This window comes from Acipenser ruthenus, chromosome 28 (genome assembly GCF_902713425.1).
Source record: "Acipenser ruthenus chromosome 28, fAciRut3.2 maternal haplotype, whole genome shotgun sequence".
In the NCBI taxonomy this organism is placed as follows: domain Eukaryota; kingdom Metazoa; phylum Chordata; class Actinopteri; order Acipenseriformes; family Acipenseridae; genus Acipenser; species Acipenser ruthenus.
In genome coordinates, this window is record NC_081216.1 from 7676545 (window position 1) to 7692032 (window position 15488).

Genomic DNA, 15488 nt, shown 5'->3' on the forward strand with positions numbered 1-15488 from the left:
GCTACTGCTAAATGACTAAAATAATAACGATTAGGTTTGTCATCATAACTGTAAGGAATGCAGAGGATTCTAACTGTTTTGAAGTCGACCTTCCTTTTGGTATGATGTAGTATTTACACTATGCTAGGGATAAAGAACGTTCAAAGTAGCCCCAAAGTCCTTGACAAGTCGGTGCCTATGGATTGTGTGCCCAGTAAGAGGCCAACAATTCTTTAGCTTGTCCTAAACTGAGTGGGTTGCTTGAGGTTTCAGCACAATGAATGTCAAGGGTATCAAATGATCTTCCATGACAACGCAACGGTTTTGCACCATGGGGCAATAATATGGACAGCTACAAGGAGTTAATGAAAACCATGTGGTGACTTTTGTAACAGTATCTCAAAATTGGTAAGAACCATTACACATGACGAAATTTGCTTTGCAGTGCTAAATTGTTGCAAATAATCTGTTGCCATTTGAATGGCCACGATGTGGTCTGGTAGAGTTACTGTAAGGATTTCATCATGTTGTGTGTTACGGGAGGATACCGGGTTAAGCAACTTTGAAAGAGCGAGTTCATAAACATAGCAAATATTACACAAGTGGTAGCATAACCCTCCGAGGAAGCAATGTCATTCTGAATATGCACAGACATACAGTACCTTGTGTGCTGCTATAAATAGCTGTGCAAAGCTCGCCTCTGTGCTGTAAACATGCAGACAACATCTTGTGATCGTGTTTTTAAAAGGGCATCTGCACCTGTCAGTCTCGGCAGCCGATGCTCTACTGAAACGTCTATATAAATGCTTAACGGAACAGAGTACCAAACTGTTTGACACGGGTCACCAGAATTGTACTGTGAGCATTCGGAAGTTTATCAAATGTTCACTTAGGTCTGTAAGCGTTTTTTTCTTTTATTAAGCAGCTCATAACCTGTATCAGTCGCAGGCTCCATACAGTTCCCTATTTTTTGAGACTTTATCAGTGTAACACTGTTTGAATGTTAGAGGACGGTGGATAATGTCGCGGCGGGATACATTCGTGTTCACCTCCGCCACGCTGCGAGACCTGAGAGTGCAGCAGGAATTGTTGGACTCGGAGACCAAGCGACGGGCGCTGGCGAGGTGGAGCGCGGGCAGGAGGCGCTTTTACCCCGAAGCCAGGAAGATCATCATCCCCCGACCACGTCCAGGTGCGGAGCCCAAATACTGCAGGGACGCCGCCTTCCACAGCGCCCTCTTCACGGGGGACCTCGACAAAATCAAATGCATCTTTAATGACGAGGCCACATCGAATATGATCATAGAAACTCTCAACGATGAACTTGCCTGGTCACCAGAAATGGGTATGTGTGGAACACTGGTTTCTCAACAACACTCACCAATGTGTAGTTAAGGATTTTGGTTCATTAGTTGTTTTTTTTTTGTTTTTTTTTTATGTTCTCCGTATTTTCTGTCATCTCTATCATCTGTGATTAATGCAGTTCAGTATGTTGTGGCGCTGTACGTTTCGGCCAGTTGGTGGTGCTGTGGTAACGCAACTTCGCAGATGCGCAATACAGTATGGTTTGTGATCTGTTGCCAAAATTGTGGCAATGGAGTTGTCGTTGGTTACAAGAATACAAAATGAGCTATATGAATTGCTCACAATTTTTTTTTATTTTTTCTAAACTTTTAGGGGCAATTACGGGGTACTGTTAAAGCATGTTTAATCCATAATAGATGCAGATCACACTTAACAATCCTGGGTGTTACCTGAACAAGTTTATACATTTTCATATTTTATAATTAATGTATTGTGTTTTTCAAATTTTTTATGTCTGATTAATTCTTAATGAATATGGGTTTTATGAGGGATTCATGGAATTATATTGTGGCGATCTCAGTTAACGCAGGCAGTGCATCACACAGAGCGAGGCAATCCACACCCAGACGGGAGGGTGAGCGCAAACCAGGGACCTCTCGCACTAAAGCATAGCGCCGATACCGCTGTACAAAAGAGCCGGCTCCTTTGCAAGGAGCGTATATCGGGCTTATGTCTTTGTGTGTGATTACATCACCTACCAGCCCTACTGCTGCCTTCCCCCGTGCATGCTACACTCTCCAGTGCTAGCCACAAGTCCGCCCCGGACGCTCACCAGGCTAGTCTGATGAGTGCGTGCCGGGGTACCAGCGTCCACTTCTGACACCATTGTGGCTGTGTCAAGAAGGATGCAAGGCAAGGTTTCAAGGCTAAACTTTTTATTCTAGAATATTGTGTTCAGTTCTGGTCACCTCGTTACAAAAAGGATATTGCTGCTCTAGAAAGAGCGCAAAAAAGAGCAACCAGAATTATCCCGAGTTTAAAAGGCATGTTGTATGCAGACAGGCTAAAATAATTGACTCTATTCAGTTTTGAACAAAGAAGACTACGTGGTGATCTGATTCAAGCATTCAAAATTCTAAAAGGTATTGACAATGTTGATCCAGGGGACTTTCTCGACCTGAATAAAGAAACAAGGACCAGGGGTCACAAATGGAGATTAGATAAAGGGGCATTCAGAACAGAAAATAGGAGGCACTTTTTTACACAGAGAATTGTGAGGGTCTGGAACCAACTCCCCAGTAATGTTGTTAAAGCTGACACCCTGGGATCCTTCAAGAAGCTGCTTGATGAGATTCTGGGATCAATAAGCTACTAACAACCAAAAGAGCAAGATGGGCCGAATGGGCTCCTCTCGTTTGTAAACTTTCTTATGTTTTTATTTGTTTTAGCTTCAATTATTGCTTAACAAAGCTGCTGTCAGCCACAACTCACGCTTTTACTAGTCGACTCTTTCTCTCTTTAGCTCCTTTTCTTTGTTTTGTTCTCCTTCTTTCAGTCCGACTAGTGCGTGCCGGGGGACCTGCATCCACTTCTGACACCATTGTGGCGATCTCGGTTAACGCAGGCAATCCACACACAGGCGGAGGGCAGGCACGAACCAGGGACCTTTCGCACTAAAGCTAGCGCCGATACCGCTGTACAAAAGAGCTGGCTCCTTTGCAAGGAGCGTATATCGGGCTTATGACTTTGTGTGCGATTACATCACCTACCAGCCCTGCTACTGCCTTCCCCATGCATGCTACAATATAGTTAACTTTAGGTTTTTTTGCAATAGCTGCTTAGTATGTGAAAGGTTCTTGGATAAGAAAACAGCTTGTGCATTATGTTCTGTTTCGTGATTTGCTCCGTAGGGCTTTGGGCCTTGACCCCCAAGCTGAAGTACACGTCTGGGTTGCGCATCACCTCTGGCAGGGGCTACACTGCCTGTGCCAAGCTGCTGCTGCACAAGGGGGCTGATGTGAATGCCAGCCCTGGGGGGCTCAGCGCTCTTCATGATGCCTGTGCCGGTGGCTTCACCGACTGCGTCCAGCTGCTCCTCAGCTACGGAGCCAACCCAAACATCCTCTCCAAAGAGGGGAGCGCTCCCATGCACCTCTGCTCTACCCCCAAGACCTTCCAGTGAGATCCACTTGCATTTGTTAAGCAAAGGGGGGTGTTTTGAGTGTTTGCTTACCAGGGGTGTTAATAGTTTAAACATTTGTCAAGTTAAACGTTTAGAAAAATGTACAGGTTGTAGGTTTTTAGATGGTAGGAAGTGTGCTGTCTAAGCCAATTTATTTCATATTCCATATGTCTTTTCCATAAATATAATTAACATTAGAGTAGCTTAAAGTGTCATTTGAATGGCTATTTTACACCCCTTGTGTGGTGGTTGCAATCATTCGGAGAGGTTGTGGGTTCTGATGCTCCAGTACTGAGGGGTTATCAGAGTTTTCTAAATCAGCCTTTACCTGGCTTTGAGCTGCTTTGAGCTTGTCCGGAGAATCCTGCTTTCCTACTTGTATTCAAATCATATGAGAATTGTACAGGGTGATTTCAAAATAGGGTTTTAACTGTAAGCCCCGCCTACACTCATTCACTGTGCCACAATTGTGCATGAATGTTTGATGAGTATGATAGATACTTTTCCAAGGCCACCACAGCCCCTGGAACTCAATCCATTTTGGGATGAGCTCACAACACAACCCTCTGCTTACCAATTGCGTGATATAATATTGACTGAATAGAGCCCTCAGCCATGTTCCAGCACCTTGCGGAGTCTATGCTATGTTGTGTCAAAGCTGTGATCGGGGAAAAGGGGGGCCCAGACATATTAGGTACAGGTCCTAATAATGTGGCCAGGCAGTGTAGATTCTAAGGTAAAATTTACACCAAACCAAGTCAACATAATCCTGGAAGAAAACCTCCAGCATTCAAAGAAAGGCATTGACGCATCAAATCCACAAATGCACTGGATCTGAATGCTACTAACATACTAGTTTCTAATTTTCACAATGTTACCAGTTGTTAATTAAAAAAAAAAGTAATTTAAAATTACATTTAACTTTAATTTAGTTTACACTAAAAAAAGCTTTTGAGTTTGGCTTTCCTTTCTGTTGCAGGTGCGCCAAACTGCTCCTGGAGTTCGGTGCTAACGTTAACATCCTGACCAGAGACAGCCAGATGAGCCCTCTTCATGTGGCAGCACAGCACGGCCTGGAGGAGCACCTCAACCTGTACCTGTGCAGAGGAGCCCACGTGTGCAGCCGCAACCGCGAGGGAGAAACAGCCCTCAATGCAGCCTGTGCCAGCGCCGAGAAACCCGCGGAGGACAGGCAATACTACCGCGTGGCGCAGAAGCTGCTCTCTGGCGGGACGGACGTGAGGGTGGGGGGCAAGAAGAACCACACCCCACTGCACAACGCCTGCGCCAACTGCAGCTATCGCATCGTGGGTCTGCTGCTCCAGCACGGGGCTGCGGTCAACCAGCAAAACTGCGCCGGATACACGCCGATGGACTGCGTCTTACAGGGGGTGGAGGGCTACTTGGATTGGCAACCGGAGGGCATTGTGCTGTCCTTGCTCAATCACGGCGCTTCACCTGTCAATCCCAAGGTCAGACTCTAGATTAAAGTGGTTCTAGCAAAATACTTTCCTAAGTCTTATCTATCCTGCACTTCCATTCACTATGTAGGTGTCAAATGTGCAGTATCGAAAGAAAACATTTATTTCCATTTTAAAACATCTGGTAGTACGCTAGGTAAAGTTCTCGGTTTGCTTGTTTTGTTACACTGTATTTCCTAGGTTAGCAGTAGTTTCTTCGGGGTCAAGTTTCTAGTAGCTGTAAAGCATGGCAGCCAATAGGGGAAGCAGCTGGTTGGTTACGAACAGTAAAGAAGGCCCTGAAAGGTGGGGATAATTTTACGCTCCAGGTGACCCTGAAAGCGCTAACTGGCCTGAAAACTGATTACTTTAACCTAGTGAAGTACCAGACACTGGCCCATATGCATAAAACTTACCGTCTCCTTTATCGTGCCAGTAATAGTGTTTAACATGACAGTATTTTAAATGCCATTTACCGTCAAAAAACATCACTCATCGTGGCATTAGAATAACATGCACTTAGAGACCAATTTTCTCAGTAACATGTTATTCATCTGAGTCATAAATCTGTATTGTGCGATAATTGACCCTTAACGGCATCATAATTAACACGTGCCTCAGACCAGGCGGAGAATGAGTGTCTTAAAGGTATAATTTCCTAGCATAATTTCTGCGTTTGGAAACATGTATTTAACCAATAGTAATAATAAAAAAGTCTATGTTTAATTAACCAATAATTACATAATGTAAGTATTTTATTATTTGTAACTGTCACAAAGACGGCCAGAGTGGGTGGCGTCAGACCAGAAAGGAATACACAGACAGTGGTGATGATGAGCTGAGTGCAATGGCTGCACTCAGCGTTTATTAACAAATAAAAGGTTTGAAAACAGCACAAAAACAGGACACGGCACTTGCGCCAAAATAAACAGACATACAAAACGACTAAACACTAAACAGACGGTGCAGGACAGACGAACAAACACTGTGAGTACAAACAAAAACACTTATTATATTTCTTACGATTTTACTCCTTCTCTCTCACCCGTTCTCCACTCTCTGAACACCTAACCCCCGAGTGACTAAAAATGTGCCTATTTATACTGTTTGTGCTGGGATTCAATTACTAATTAATTATTCACTTGAATCCCAGCACGTGAATTCATTACGTGCAACCCCGTGCTCACATATTACATTTAACCAGCACATGAAGTGATTTGTGCCCTCCTCGTGCCTAAATACAAATCTACACTTTTTAAATACATGTGAAACACAGACCCGTTTATATCCCGTGTACCAATCTATACACCAACATTAACACACGCAACATACAACACATAACACACAAATGCACACAGGGGCGGGGCGCATTGCCACATATACCCCCCCTTGTGCGCAGCACACATGGCCTCAACGGCCACCTCCCCCCTTAAAAATCCAGCAGTCCAGGACAAAGTCTCGGGCTGGGAAGGGAGGCTTCAGTGGGCCCATGGCTGGAAATGCTGTCAGCTCCCCTGCCGGTAGTGGCACGGCTGACAGCATGCTGGTCCCGTCCTGCAGCGAAAAAGCTGCGGGGGCAGGTGGTCCCCCGACCTCCCCCTTCTTCGTAGCCGGCAGCTCCCTCCTGTGGGGCTCCGGCCACAAGAACTCCTGCAGCGAAACTGCTGCTGGGGAAAGTGGTCTCCTGACCTCTCCCCCTGTCTTTGTAGCCGGTAGCTCTCCTTTCTGGGGCTCCGGCCACCATACTCCCTGTGGAGGTACGGGCAGCAGAGGCAGCTCCTGCTCCTCTGCTCCGGGCGGTGGCGGAAGCAGAGGCAGCTCCAGCTCCTCTGCTCCTGGTGGTGGTGGAGGCAGAGGCAGCTCCAGCTCCTCTGCTCCTGGTGGTGGTGGAGGCAGAGGCAGCTCCAGCTCCTCTGCTCCTGGCGGTGGTGGAGGCAGAGGCAGCTCCAGCTCCTCTGCTCCTGGCGGTGGTGGAGGCAGAGGCAGCTCCAGCTCCTCTGCTCCTGGTGGTGGTGGAGGCAGAGGCAGCTCCAGCTCCTCTGCTCCTGGCGGCGCTGGCTCCCTCCGCTGTGGCGGCTGGGCTGGTGCGCGCCGTGCTGCCTTCAGCAGCATGAATAGAGGCTGCTGGGGGACACCAGCCTCCTGCCCCTCTCCCCCCCAAAAATTTTCAGGGGGTTGGGCCTGTAACTCCTCCCCTTCCGGCTCTTGGGGCTGAACCAGCAGGCATTTTCCCTCTGCTGGTGGCTTGGGTCCCAGAGCTGTGGAAGCCCCGACTTGCCTCCCTTTGGGCTGTGGACGCACCGACTCCTCCCTTTTGGGCTGTGGACGCACCGACTCCTCCCTTTTGGGCTGTGGCCGCACCGACTCCCCCCTCTTGGGCTGTGGACGTTCGGGCTCCCCCCACTCAGGCGTAGGACGTTCGGGCTCCTCCCACTCAGGCGTAGGACGTTCGGGCTCCTCCCACTCAGGCGTAGGACGTTCGGGCTCCTTCCACTCAGGCGTAGGACGCTCGGGCTCCTTCCGCTTGGGCTGTGGACGCTCAGGCTCCTCCCATTTGGGCTGTGGACGCTCAGGCTCCTCCCATTTGGGCTGTGGACGCTCAGGCTCCTCCCGCTCGGGCTGTGGACGCTCAGGCTCCTCCCGCTCGGGCTGTGGACGCTCAGGCTCCTCCCGCTTGGGCTGTGGACGCTCAGGCTCCTCCCCATAACTGCGGAAGGGACAGTGGGCGAACAGGTGATCCTGGTCGCAGAGGAGGCACCCCGGCGATGGCTTGTTACATCGCCGTGGATGCCTGGCCCTTAGGCGGCACTCCTCCTCCCTGTCCTTCACCTCTTTATCCGTCTCTGCCTCCCGCTTGGGCTGTGAAGGCAAAACCAGCAGGCATTCACCCTCTACTGGTGGAGATGGGGACAGCAGGTACTCACCCTCTGCTGGTGGAGATGGGGACAGCAGGTACTCCTCTGCTGGTGGTCCTGCTACCTGGGCTGCTGTTCCATTTATGGTTGCCTCCAGGTAGCTGAGGACAAACTCCACACCTTCCTTCAAGGTGTTTGGGGTGTGTTCCTCCTGATATGCCTCCCATCTCTCACTGTCCATCATCCACAGGGCCCGGACGACTATGGGCAGAGACTGGGCCTCCAGCCCAGCATTCTCCAGGAACCAGCCCCGCCATTTTGTGGCGTCTTCTGCCATTATATATATATATATATTTTTTTTTTTAAACAAAACCCCTCCTGGTCTGACGCTTGGAGGCGCGGCTATCCCACGATGACACCACGTGTCACAAAGACGGCCAGAGTGGGTGGCGTCAGACCAGAAAGGAATACACAGACAGAGACGGTGGTGATGATGAGCTGAGTGCAATGGCTGCACTCAGCGTTTATTAACAAATAAAAGGTTTGAAAACAGCACAAAAACAGGACACGGCACTTGCGCCAAAATAAACAGACATACAAAACGACTAAACACTAAACAGACGGTGCAGGACAGACGAACAAACACGGTGAGTACAAACAAAAACACTTATTATATTTCTTACGATTTTACTCCTTCTCTCTCACCCGTTCTCCACTCTCTGAACACCTAACCCCCGAGTGACTAAAAATGTGCCTATTTATACTGTTTGTGCTGGGATTCAATTACTAATTAATTATTCACTTGAATCCCAGCACGTGAATTCATTACGTGCAACCCCGTGCTCACATATTACATTTAACCAGCACGTGAAGTGATTTGTGCCCTCCTCGTGCCTAAAAAATCTACACTTTTTAAATACACGTGAAACACAGACCCGTTTATATCCCGTGTACCAATCTATACACCAACATTAACACACGCAACATACAACACATAACACACAAATGCACACAGGGGCGAGGCTACTGGCTGAAAAACATATAGGGCCTAAATCATGTTTGTAGCCTATTCGTTGCTCTAAGAAAATGGCAGGCTTCGTGTGCTTGTGTGGACTGTACATCAGGAGGAGTTTTAAAAAAAACTATATGAACATAATTTGGATATTTTATTTAACATCATGTAACCAAAGAAATTACCAATTGATATTGTAAAAGTATACCAGAAGCCAAAATAGTAGTACAGGATTTCATGTCGGATTTTGAAATGTCATATTTTTTATTTTTTGTCAGGTTTTCGTAAGTATATGGAAAACAATAGAGCTTTATGTACTATTTCAATATGTTAACGTAGAAGTATTCAGCAGTTTTCTTTTGACTTTATGAAGCAAAATCTGTTAATTCTATAGGGTGATGCAAAAATTTTGACCATAGCTGTATATGCCTAATGTGCAGATTTATATTTTTACATGAAATGTATACAGAGAATACACTAGTGTTACTTCAGCCCAATGAGCACTGTAAATATATGTGTGTGTGTGTGTGTGTGTGTGTGTGTGTGTGTGTGTGCGTGTGTGTGTGTGTGTGTGCGTGTGCAATTTATTTGTCCTTTTTTAACCAGACGTCTTGATATTTCGGGCAACCTGTCTCCAGACATGTCCCGTAGACATAACGTGATGGTGTAAACAGACAGTGTATGCAATTAACGTCTTAGGGAACACAGCTCATTTGGACAATTGGTTAGATACAACATGTATTAAACAGGAAAGAAATTAAGTATTTAGAACTTGAAGGTTGCAGTTATGGCCTTAACTAGCTATGAGGACACTGAGGTCATGTCCTCGTATGTTTTTTTGCATCATCAATGCTGATGCTCATGTAAAAATGCTGGTAAAGTACAAAAGACTCCTTCATTTTCTCTGTTGGTTTGCCGTGTAACTTAGATTTGGAGGATGAATAGTAAATACCAAGCAGTCATATAAATACTGCCGGCTAGAGCTTGAAACCTCAGTTTGACCTGGTAGAATGTCAGCTCTGGTTGCAGTGCATCGGTTTGTTTGCAGGTGAGCTGTACTGAAGATACTGCTTTCCTCTTTGCAGATGCTCAAACTGTGCTCACTATCCCCCAGAACCATGGAAGTGATCCTGAACTCGTATGAGCACATCCCACAGTGTGACTCCTGGGTGGAGTCCGTCCCCCCTGAGCTATGGCAGGTAAGGGGATTACAAAACAAAGCGAAATATACTGTAGGGCAGGCAGGGATAACCAGGAACTCCTTAAAGAGCCACACACATAATATAGAAATATTATTTACAAGAGAAAAAGAACTGGAACCGCAAATAAGTTTGGGGAGAAAATGATAAAATTACATATTTTAAGCAAGTTACACAAACACTAAGACCTTGGTATTTTTGGTCTTTCTTTGAAACACATTGAAACACAATCTTGTATTTTCATTTTAAAACATATTGTATTAGCTGAAATTACAACGTGTTCTAAGTTTCTAAGTCTTATTCTCAGGATATCATTTACACTTGCACTTCCTGGGTCATTTCGCAGAGATTTTTTTAACCTAGTATAGTACCAGATATCATGTTTTAAAATGAAAACACATGTTTGCTAAATCATTAACACTAGAAAAAACTGGAACCTTAAATAAGTTAAGTTTGGGGAAAATGTGATTAATAAACCTTCAGAATTGTGGAGCTCAATGAGCCATGCTGTATTGAACTCAAGAGCTATCTGTTGGACAGCCTGGCTGTAGGTCAGATTCACAAGTTTCCAAACAGCAATAATAAGGGAACAGCTACCAGAAAATAAATCTAAAAGTTAAAAAAGCATGTGTCTAGACTGAATAGCCTGTCATAAAAACAGAAGGGGACCAAGAAAGCAGTTATTGCTACATTATGTGATAGTGACAGGTGTCATGTCCACATAATGTCAGCAACATCATGTCAAGCATTTTCACTAATCTGTTAACAGCATAACTTCCAACAGTGACCTGCCAAATAACTGGCCTGCCAAATAACCCTGTGCCAGTTTGTGTTGCTGGGCGTTTTACTCACTCAGACCGCTTGATCACTTAATATCTTAGCATCCCTGAATAGATATATGTACTGTATTTTTTTTAAAACTGCACAAAATATAATTTGTGGATTTCTGTGTTCTATATTCTTCTGTAGAATGTATGTGTTTGCAATTCATGGCTGTCATTATGGGTTAAGCAGAGTACTTTTTGTGAGTTGAAAAGAAAACCTTGAATACAGAAGTATTTGCTTTATCCCAGATGCTTATGGCTGTGGTGATCCATGCCTCTCTGAAGTTTAGAATCCTACTCTACACTTCAGAAGGGTCATAGTTTTCCACACAATACTGAGTGGGTGTGTGGTTGTTTATCGTGGGAAACCCAGTCAGGCAGCACACTTGTCCTCAGATATGTTGCTTTCCCTGCAGGAGCACCACACGTTCTACAGCTCTGTGGTGCAGATGACCAACCAGCCTCGATCACTGCAGCACCTGGCGCGCTGTGCCATGCGCGGGTACCTTGACGGGCACTGCCACTCCGCCATCACCCAGCTGCAGATCCCTCATTCCCTCCAGGAGTACCTGCTGCTCAGGATCGAAGGCGTCATCAAATAATGCACAGGGATCACCATTCAGTACAGCACAAGTATTCTTTAAAAAAAAAAAAAAGATTTTGAAATGCATTTATTTATCCCAGCTATACCTCTCGAGCTATACCTCTTGTTTTGAAAGGTCTTGGAAAAAAGGTAGTGGTAATAAACTTGAGTACATTCATTAAAAACTGACAAGCATTTAATCTATATGGCTGTGTAACTCGCTGCCTTGAGTAAGGTTGCTTCTCCTTCTCCCAACATGACCACAGTTACAAACAGCATGTCACTGTACCAGTCTTGTGTCCTACCAAAACACTACCGGAAAGAAAGACAAAGAAGCAACAATTACTAGCACGACTAATAACAAATTAACAAAATAACACCACTATATTTCCCACTTAAGATCTCACCAAATCTACAATTCTCTCCTATCTTTGCACCTTTTTTCTACCTCTTCTTTGCCCTTGTGATTTACATGAACTAGCCATTCTCACCTCTGCAAGCTTAATGTCCCATTTGTGGATTATTAGCACACGTATATTTCTCTTAATGGGGCCGTTATGCGATCATTCTCACTTTATCAATCACAGGTGGAGTCAGTGCTGTAAGGCTATGAATTGAAACTCATTTCAACATTGAAGACTTACAGTCGAAATGTTTGTCATTTAATTTATTAAGATTATTTTACCAATGACCAATGTTATAGTGCGTTCACCTAAAAGGACGTGCACCATCCGAATTCGAGAGAAAGTTAAACTCAACGAAACAAGTAGATTTCGTGCAATGTGGGAGCTCTATAGCACAGCACACTGCGTACCTGCAGGCAGATCATGAAGGCAGCAAGAATGCAAACATTGTATATTTCTAACTAACCTTAAGATCCCAACGAGATGGCATTTTAATATTTGAATGTCAGGTAATCTTCAGGTTCATCATGTCAGTCATTAAGGGATACAGATGGTTAAATGACAGGAAAACAGGCATTGAAGGACTTGAGAGAATTTTACTCTCCAGGTGAAAAGACCTGGGAAGTGCAAGACTACCTGAAAGTAAGACATGCAAACTGAGATATTTCTTTACATTTGTATGGTACCAGATATATTTGTAAAAATAAAAAAAACAGCTTTGCTGTGTGTTTCTTTCAAAATGGCACATTTTCATTTTTGTCCCAAACAATCAATAGACTTTACACCATCTATTAGCCCCAACAGTAAAACATAAAACAATTTGAAAAAGTGAGACAGCAGTCTTTCACAGGAAGTAGTGTCTCGAACTGCTTCACAATTATAAAGCAACCACTGACAGAAAGGGGCCGCTAGGAGTGGAATGGAATCAGCACAGTTTGAAGAACATAAAATCGGTTTCCATTTTTCCATTTTTGTTCTGCTTTTAGGAATGAGGACGATTTTATACAGGAAACTGGAATTAGGACACTGGGATTAGGACATCGGTATTAGGATACTGGGATTAGGACACTGGAGTTAGGACACTGGGATTAGGACACTGGAGTTAGGACACTGGGATTAGGACATCAGGATTAGGACACCAGGATTAGGACATCGGGATTAGGACACTGGGATTAGGACACCGGGATTAGGACACTGGGATTAGGACACCAGGATGTTTATGTCTGCAAAGGGAACACACTACACTTTGGTTTAACACCTCATTTGAAAACCTTGATAAGGGTATGAAATAACAGTTATTTTAACTAATGTATTCTGTGTGTTATTTCTATATCATTTTCTTCTTCAGTCATGACATCTTGTGACTTTTTTAAAACTCAGAAGTTTAAAGCACCCCTGTGACCTCAGTAGAGCTCTCAAACATCCTCTCAATGTACAGCTAGTACAGCAGAGTGTAACCATTAACCTGTCCCCCTGTTAGAAACACCACGTTTATTATATTAGTATATCTTTATTTAAACCCCTACAACAAATACCCCTGATTTTAACCACAATGAATTCTGTTCCAACAATGAAACCATAACATTTTCTGGCTTCTGGAAAACCCAATTCTCTGCTGTTTTTAATTTGGAATATTACTTTGACAGCACTTTAATACCTCCAGCATTTTATAATGCTCTGTTTAATCCCTAACCGATTATAGTATTAGTGCATGAACTTGTTAGTTCCGTTTCATTGTTATATGTGAGTTTTGTTCCATATCACAGGACATGAATTCTGCAAAGTGAAGAATTAATTGAATTCCTATCAGCTGTTTGTGTGACGAGAGCTCATAAACGCATTCTAATAAACAGATCAAAACCAATAGAACATGCTCAGTCATGTCAGCGAGGGATTAGTGGCTGGATAATCTTTGCCCCACAGGGATTATATTCATGTACTGCCAATCTCTATAATATGGGCTCTCTGATCTGCCTGCGTCTATATGCTACTCCAGCAGTGCACTCCTGCAGTGCTCCTTTTATACTGGTCTCATTACAGAAACTCCCATATTGTTCCTGCTTGCTTAGCGACTAAGGTACAGCATGCTGGTGTCTTTATGAAACATGTCATGAAGAAACAGTCATGAAGAATTAGGGATAATAAACAGACAAACTTCTTCCTGTTTATTTTGTGTTTATTTTTTATTTAGTGTGCCCAATTTCGAATGTTAAATGTTGTTCCCTCACGGCAGAAACTCCCCACAACAGCTCAGGAGAAGGGAAGGTCAGTGGGGGGTTTTCAATGCAACTGCCTAGTCCGTGAAAGACAGAGGCCAGTCCTGCGGGTGTCTAATGAGCTCACCGGGCTCCTTGCCAGTAGGGGGCACTGTAGTGTGGTGAGGAGAAACAGTCAACATAGGGCCCTTGAAATGTAGTTTCTATTTTACAGATATTAAAACCTAACCTTGTGTTTTATGCTGCCCAAAGAAAACTATGAGTCTTTATGTGAAAGCATGAACTCCAGTCTTTGACTAATTCCTGGGTTGTTTTTTTGTTTTTAAAAGGGGAAAACATAATTTTACAAATGTATTCTCAGCTATAAATAATTGGGATTCATTTTTAAAGCACTAATGATTAAATGGATTCATGTTGTATGCAATGGATTGAAATGTACTTCCCTGGATCCGCACTAGATGGCAGCAACAAGCCTCATGGGTCCCTTTAGTGGAGGAGTTTCTGTGAAATCAGTTGCTATACAATCCACAATAAAATTAGCCTGTATTTAAATGTTTCTGCACACACAAAAAACATGACAAATTACGAACACTTTTTAGACAAGCTTTTTCAATCTGATCAATGTGTGCCGTTTAAAACACGACTAATGTCAAATCCAGTACATTTTTAATGGGGGAGACTCAATCGGAGGTTAACAAATAACAAATATAGTTGGAAAATTAGCAGTTACCTTTTTGTGCAGAGAAATCTGCCAGATACGAATCACTGTCCATTTCAATCTTTACCCTCTCTGTCATATCACTGTGACCCTTGCTACTGTACAGCACTATTTTTGAGGTTTTATTGTAATCCAAGCCTCCACCAACAACCCACGTAAACTATTCTCTACCTTCTCCTCCCTCCTAAACCCTCCCCCCCTCCTCCTCCCTCCTCTATCTCCCCTGATGACTTTGCCTCCTTCTTCTCTTCTAAAATCTCAGATATCCGCAAACTCTTTAACACCTCTCCCTCCCCCGCACCCCCTCCTGCTCCAACCCCTACACCCACTACATCCCCTACTAACTCGCCCTCCTTCTCCACCTTCTTGCCCCTCTCAAACTCTGACCTCTCCTCCCTGCTCCAGGGTCACAAACCCACCATGTGTGCCTTGGGCCCCCTCCCCAATCACCTCTTTCAAGCTGCTGCTCCTGCTCTACTCCCCTTCATCTCCTCCCTCCTCAACACCTCTCTACTTTCTGGTATCTTTCCCTCTGCCTTCAAAAAAGCCTCCATCACTCCCCTCCTCAAAAAACCTACCCTTGACCCCACCTCCCTCCAGAGCTACCGTCCTGTCTCCCTCCTACCCTTCCTCTCCAAAACCCTCGAGCGGACTGTACACCGCCAGCTCTCTGCTTTCCTGTCCAACCACTCTCTGCTTGACCCTCTCCAATCTGGCTTCCGCTCTGCTCACTCCACTGAAACCGCCCTCC

The 15488-nt window shown here is 44.7% G+C and overlaps 1 protein-coding gene across 1 annotated transcript; it reads left to right on the plus strand.

Moving 5' to 3' along the window:
- Window positions 1–704: 704 nt before the first annotated feature.
- On the plus strand, window positions 705–13892 carry LOC117434800 (ankyrin repeat and SOCS box protein 16-like). The gene is made up of 5 exons (XM_034057461.3): window positions 705–1324; window positions 3195–3462; window positions 4446–4938; window positions 9879–9992; window positions 11233–13892. Exons 1-5 carry the CDS (start codon window positions 1000–1002, stop codon window positions 11416–11418), a joined length of 1386 nt encoding a protein of 461 aa, XP_033913352.1. The 5' UTR covers window positions 705–999; the 3' UTR covers window positions 11419–13892.
- The last annotated feature ends 1596 nt before the right edge of the window (window positions 13893–15488 follow it).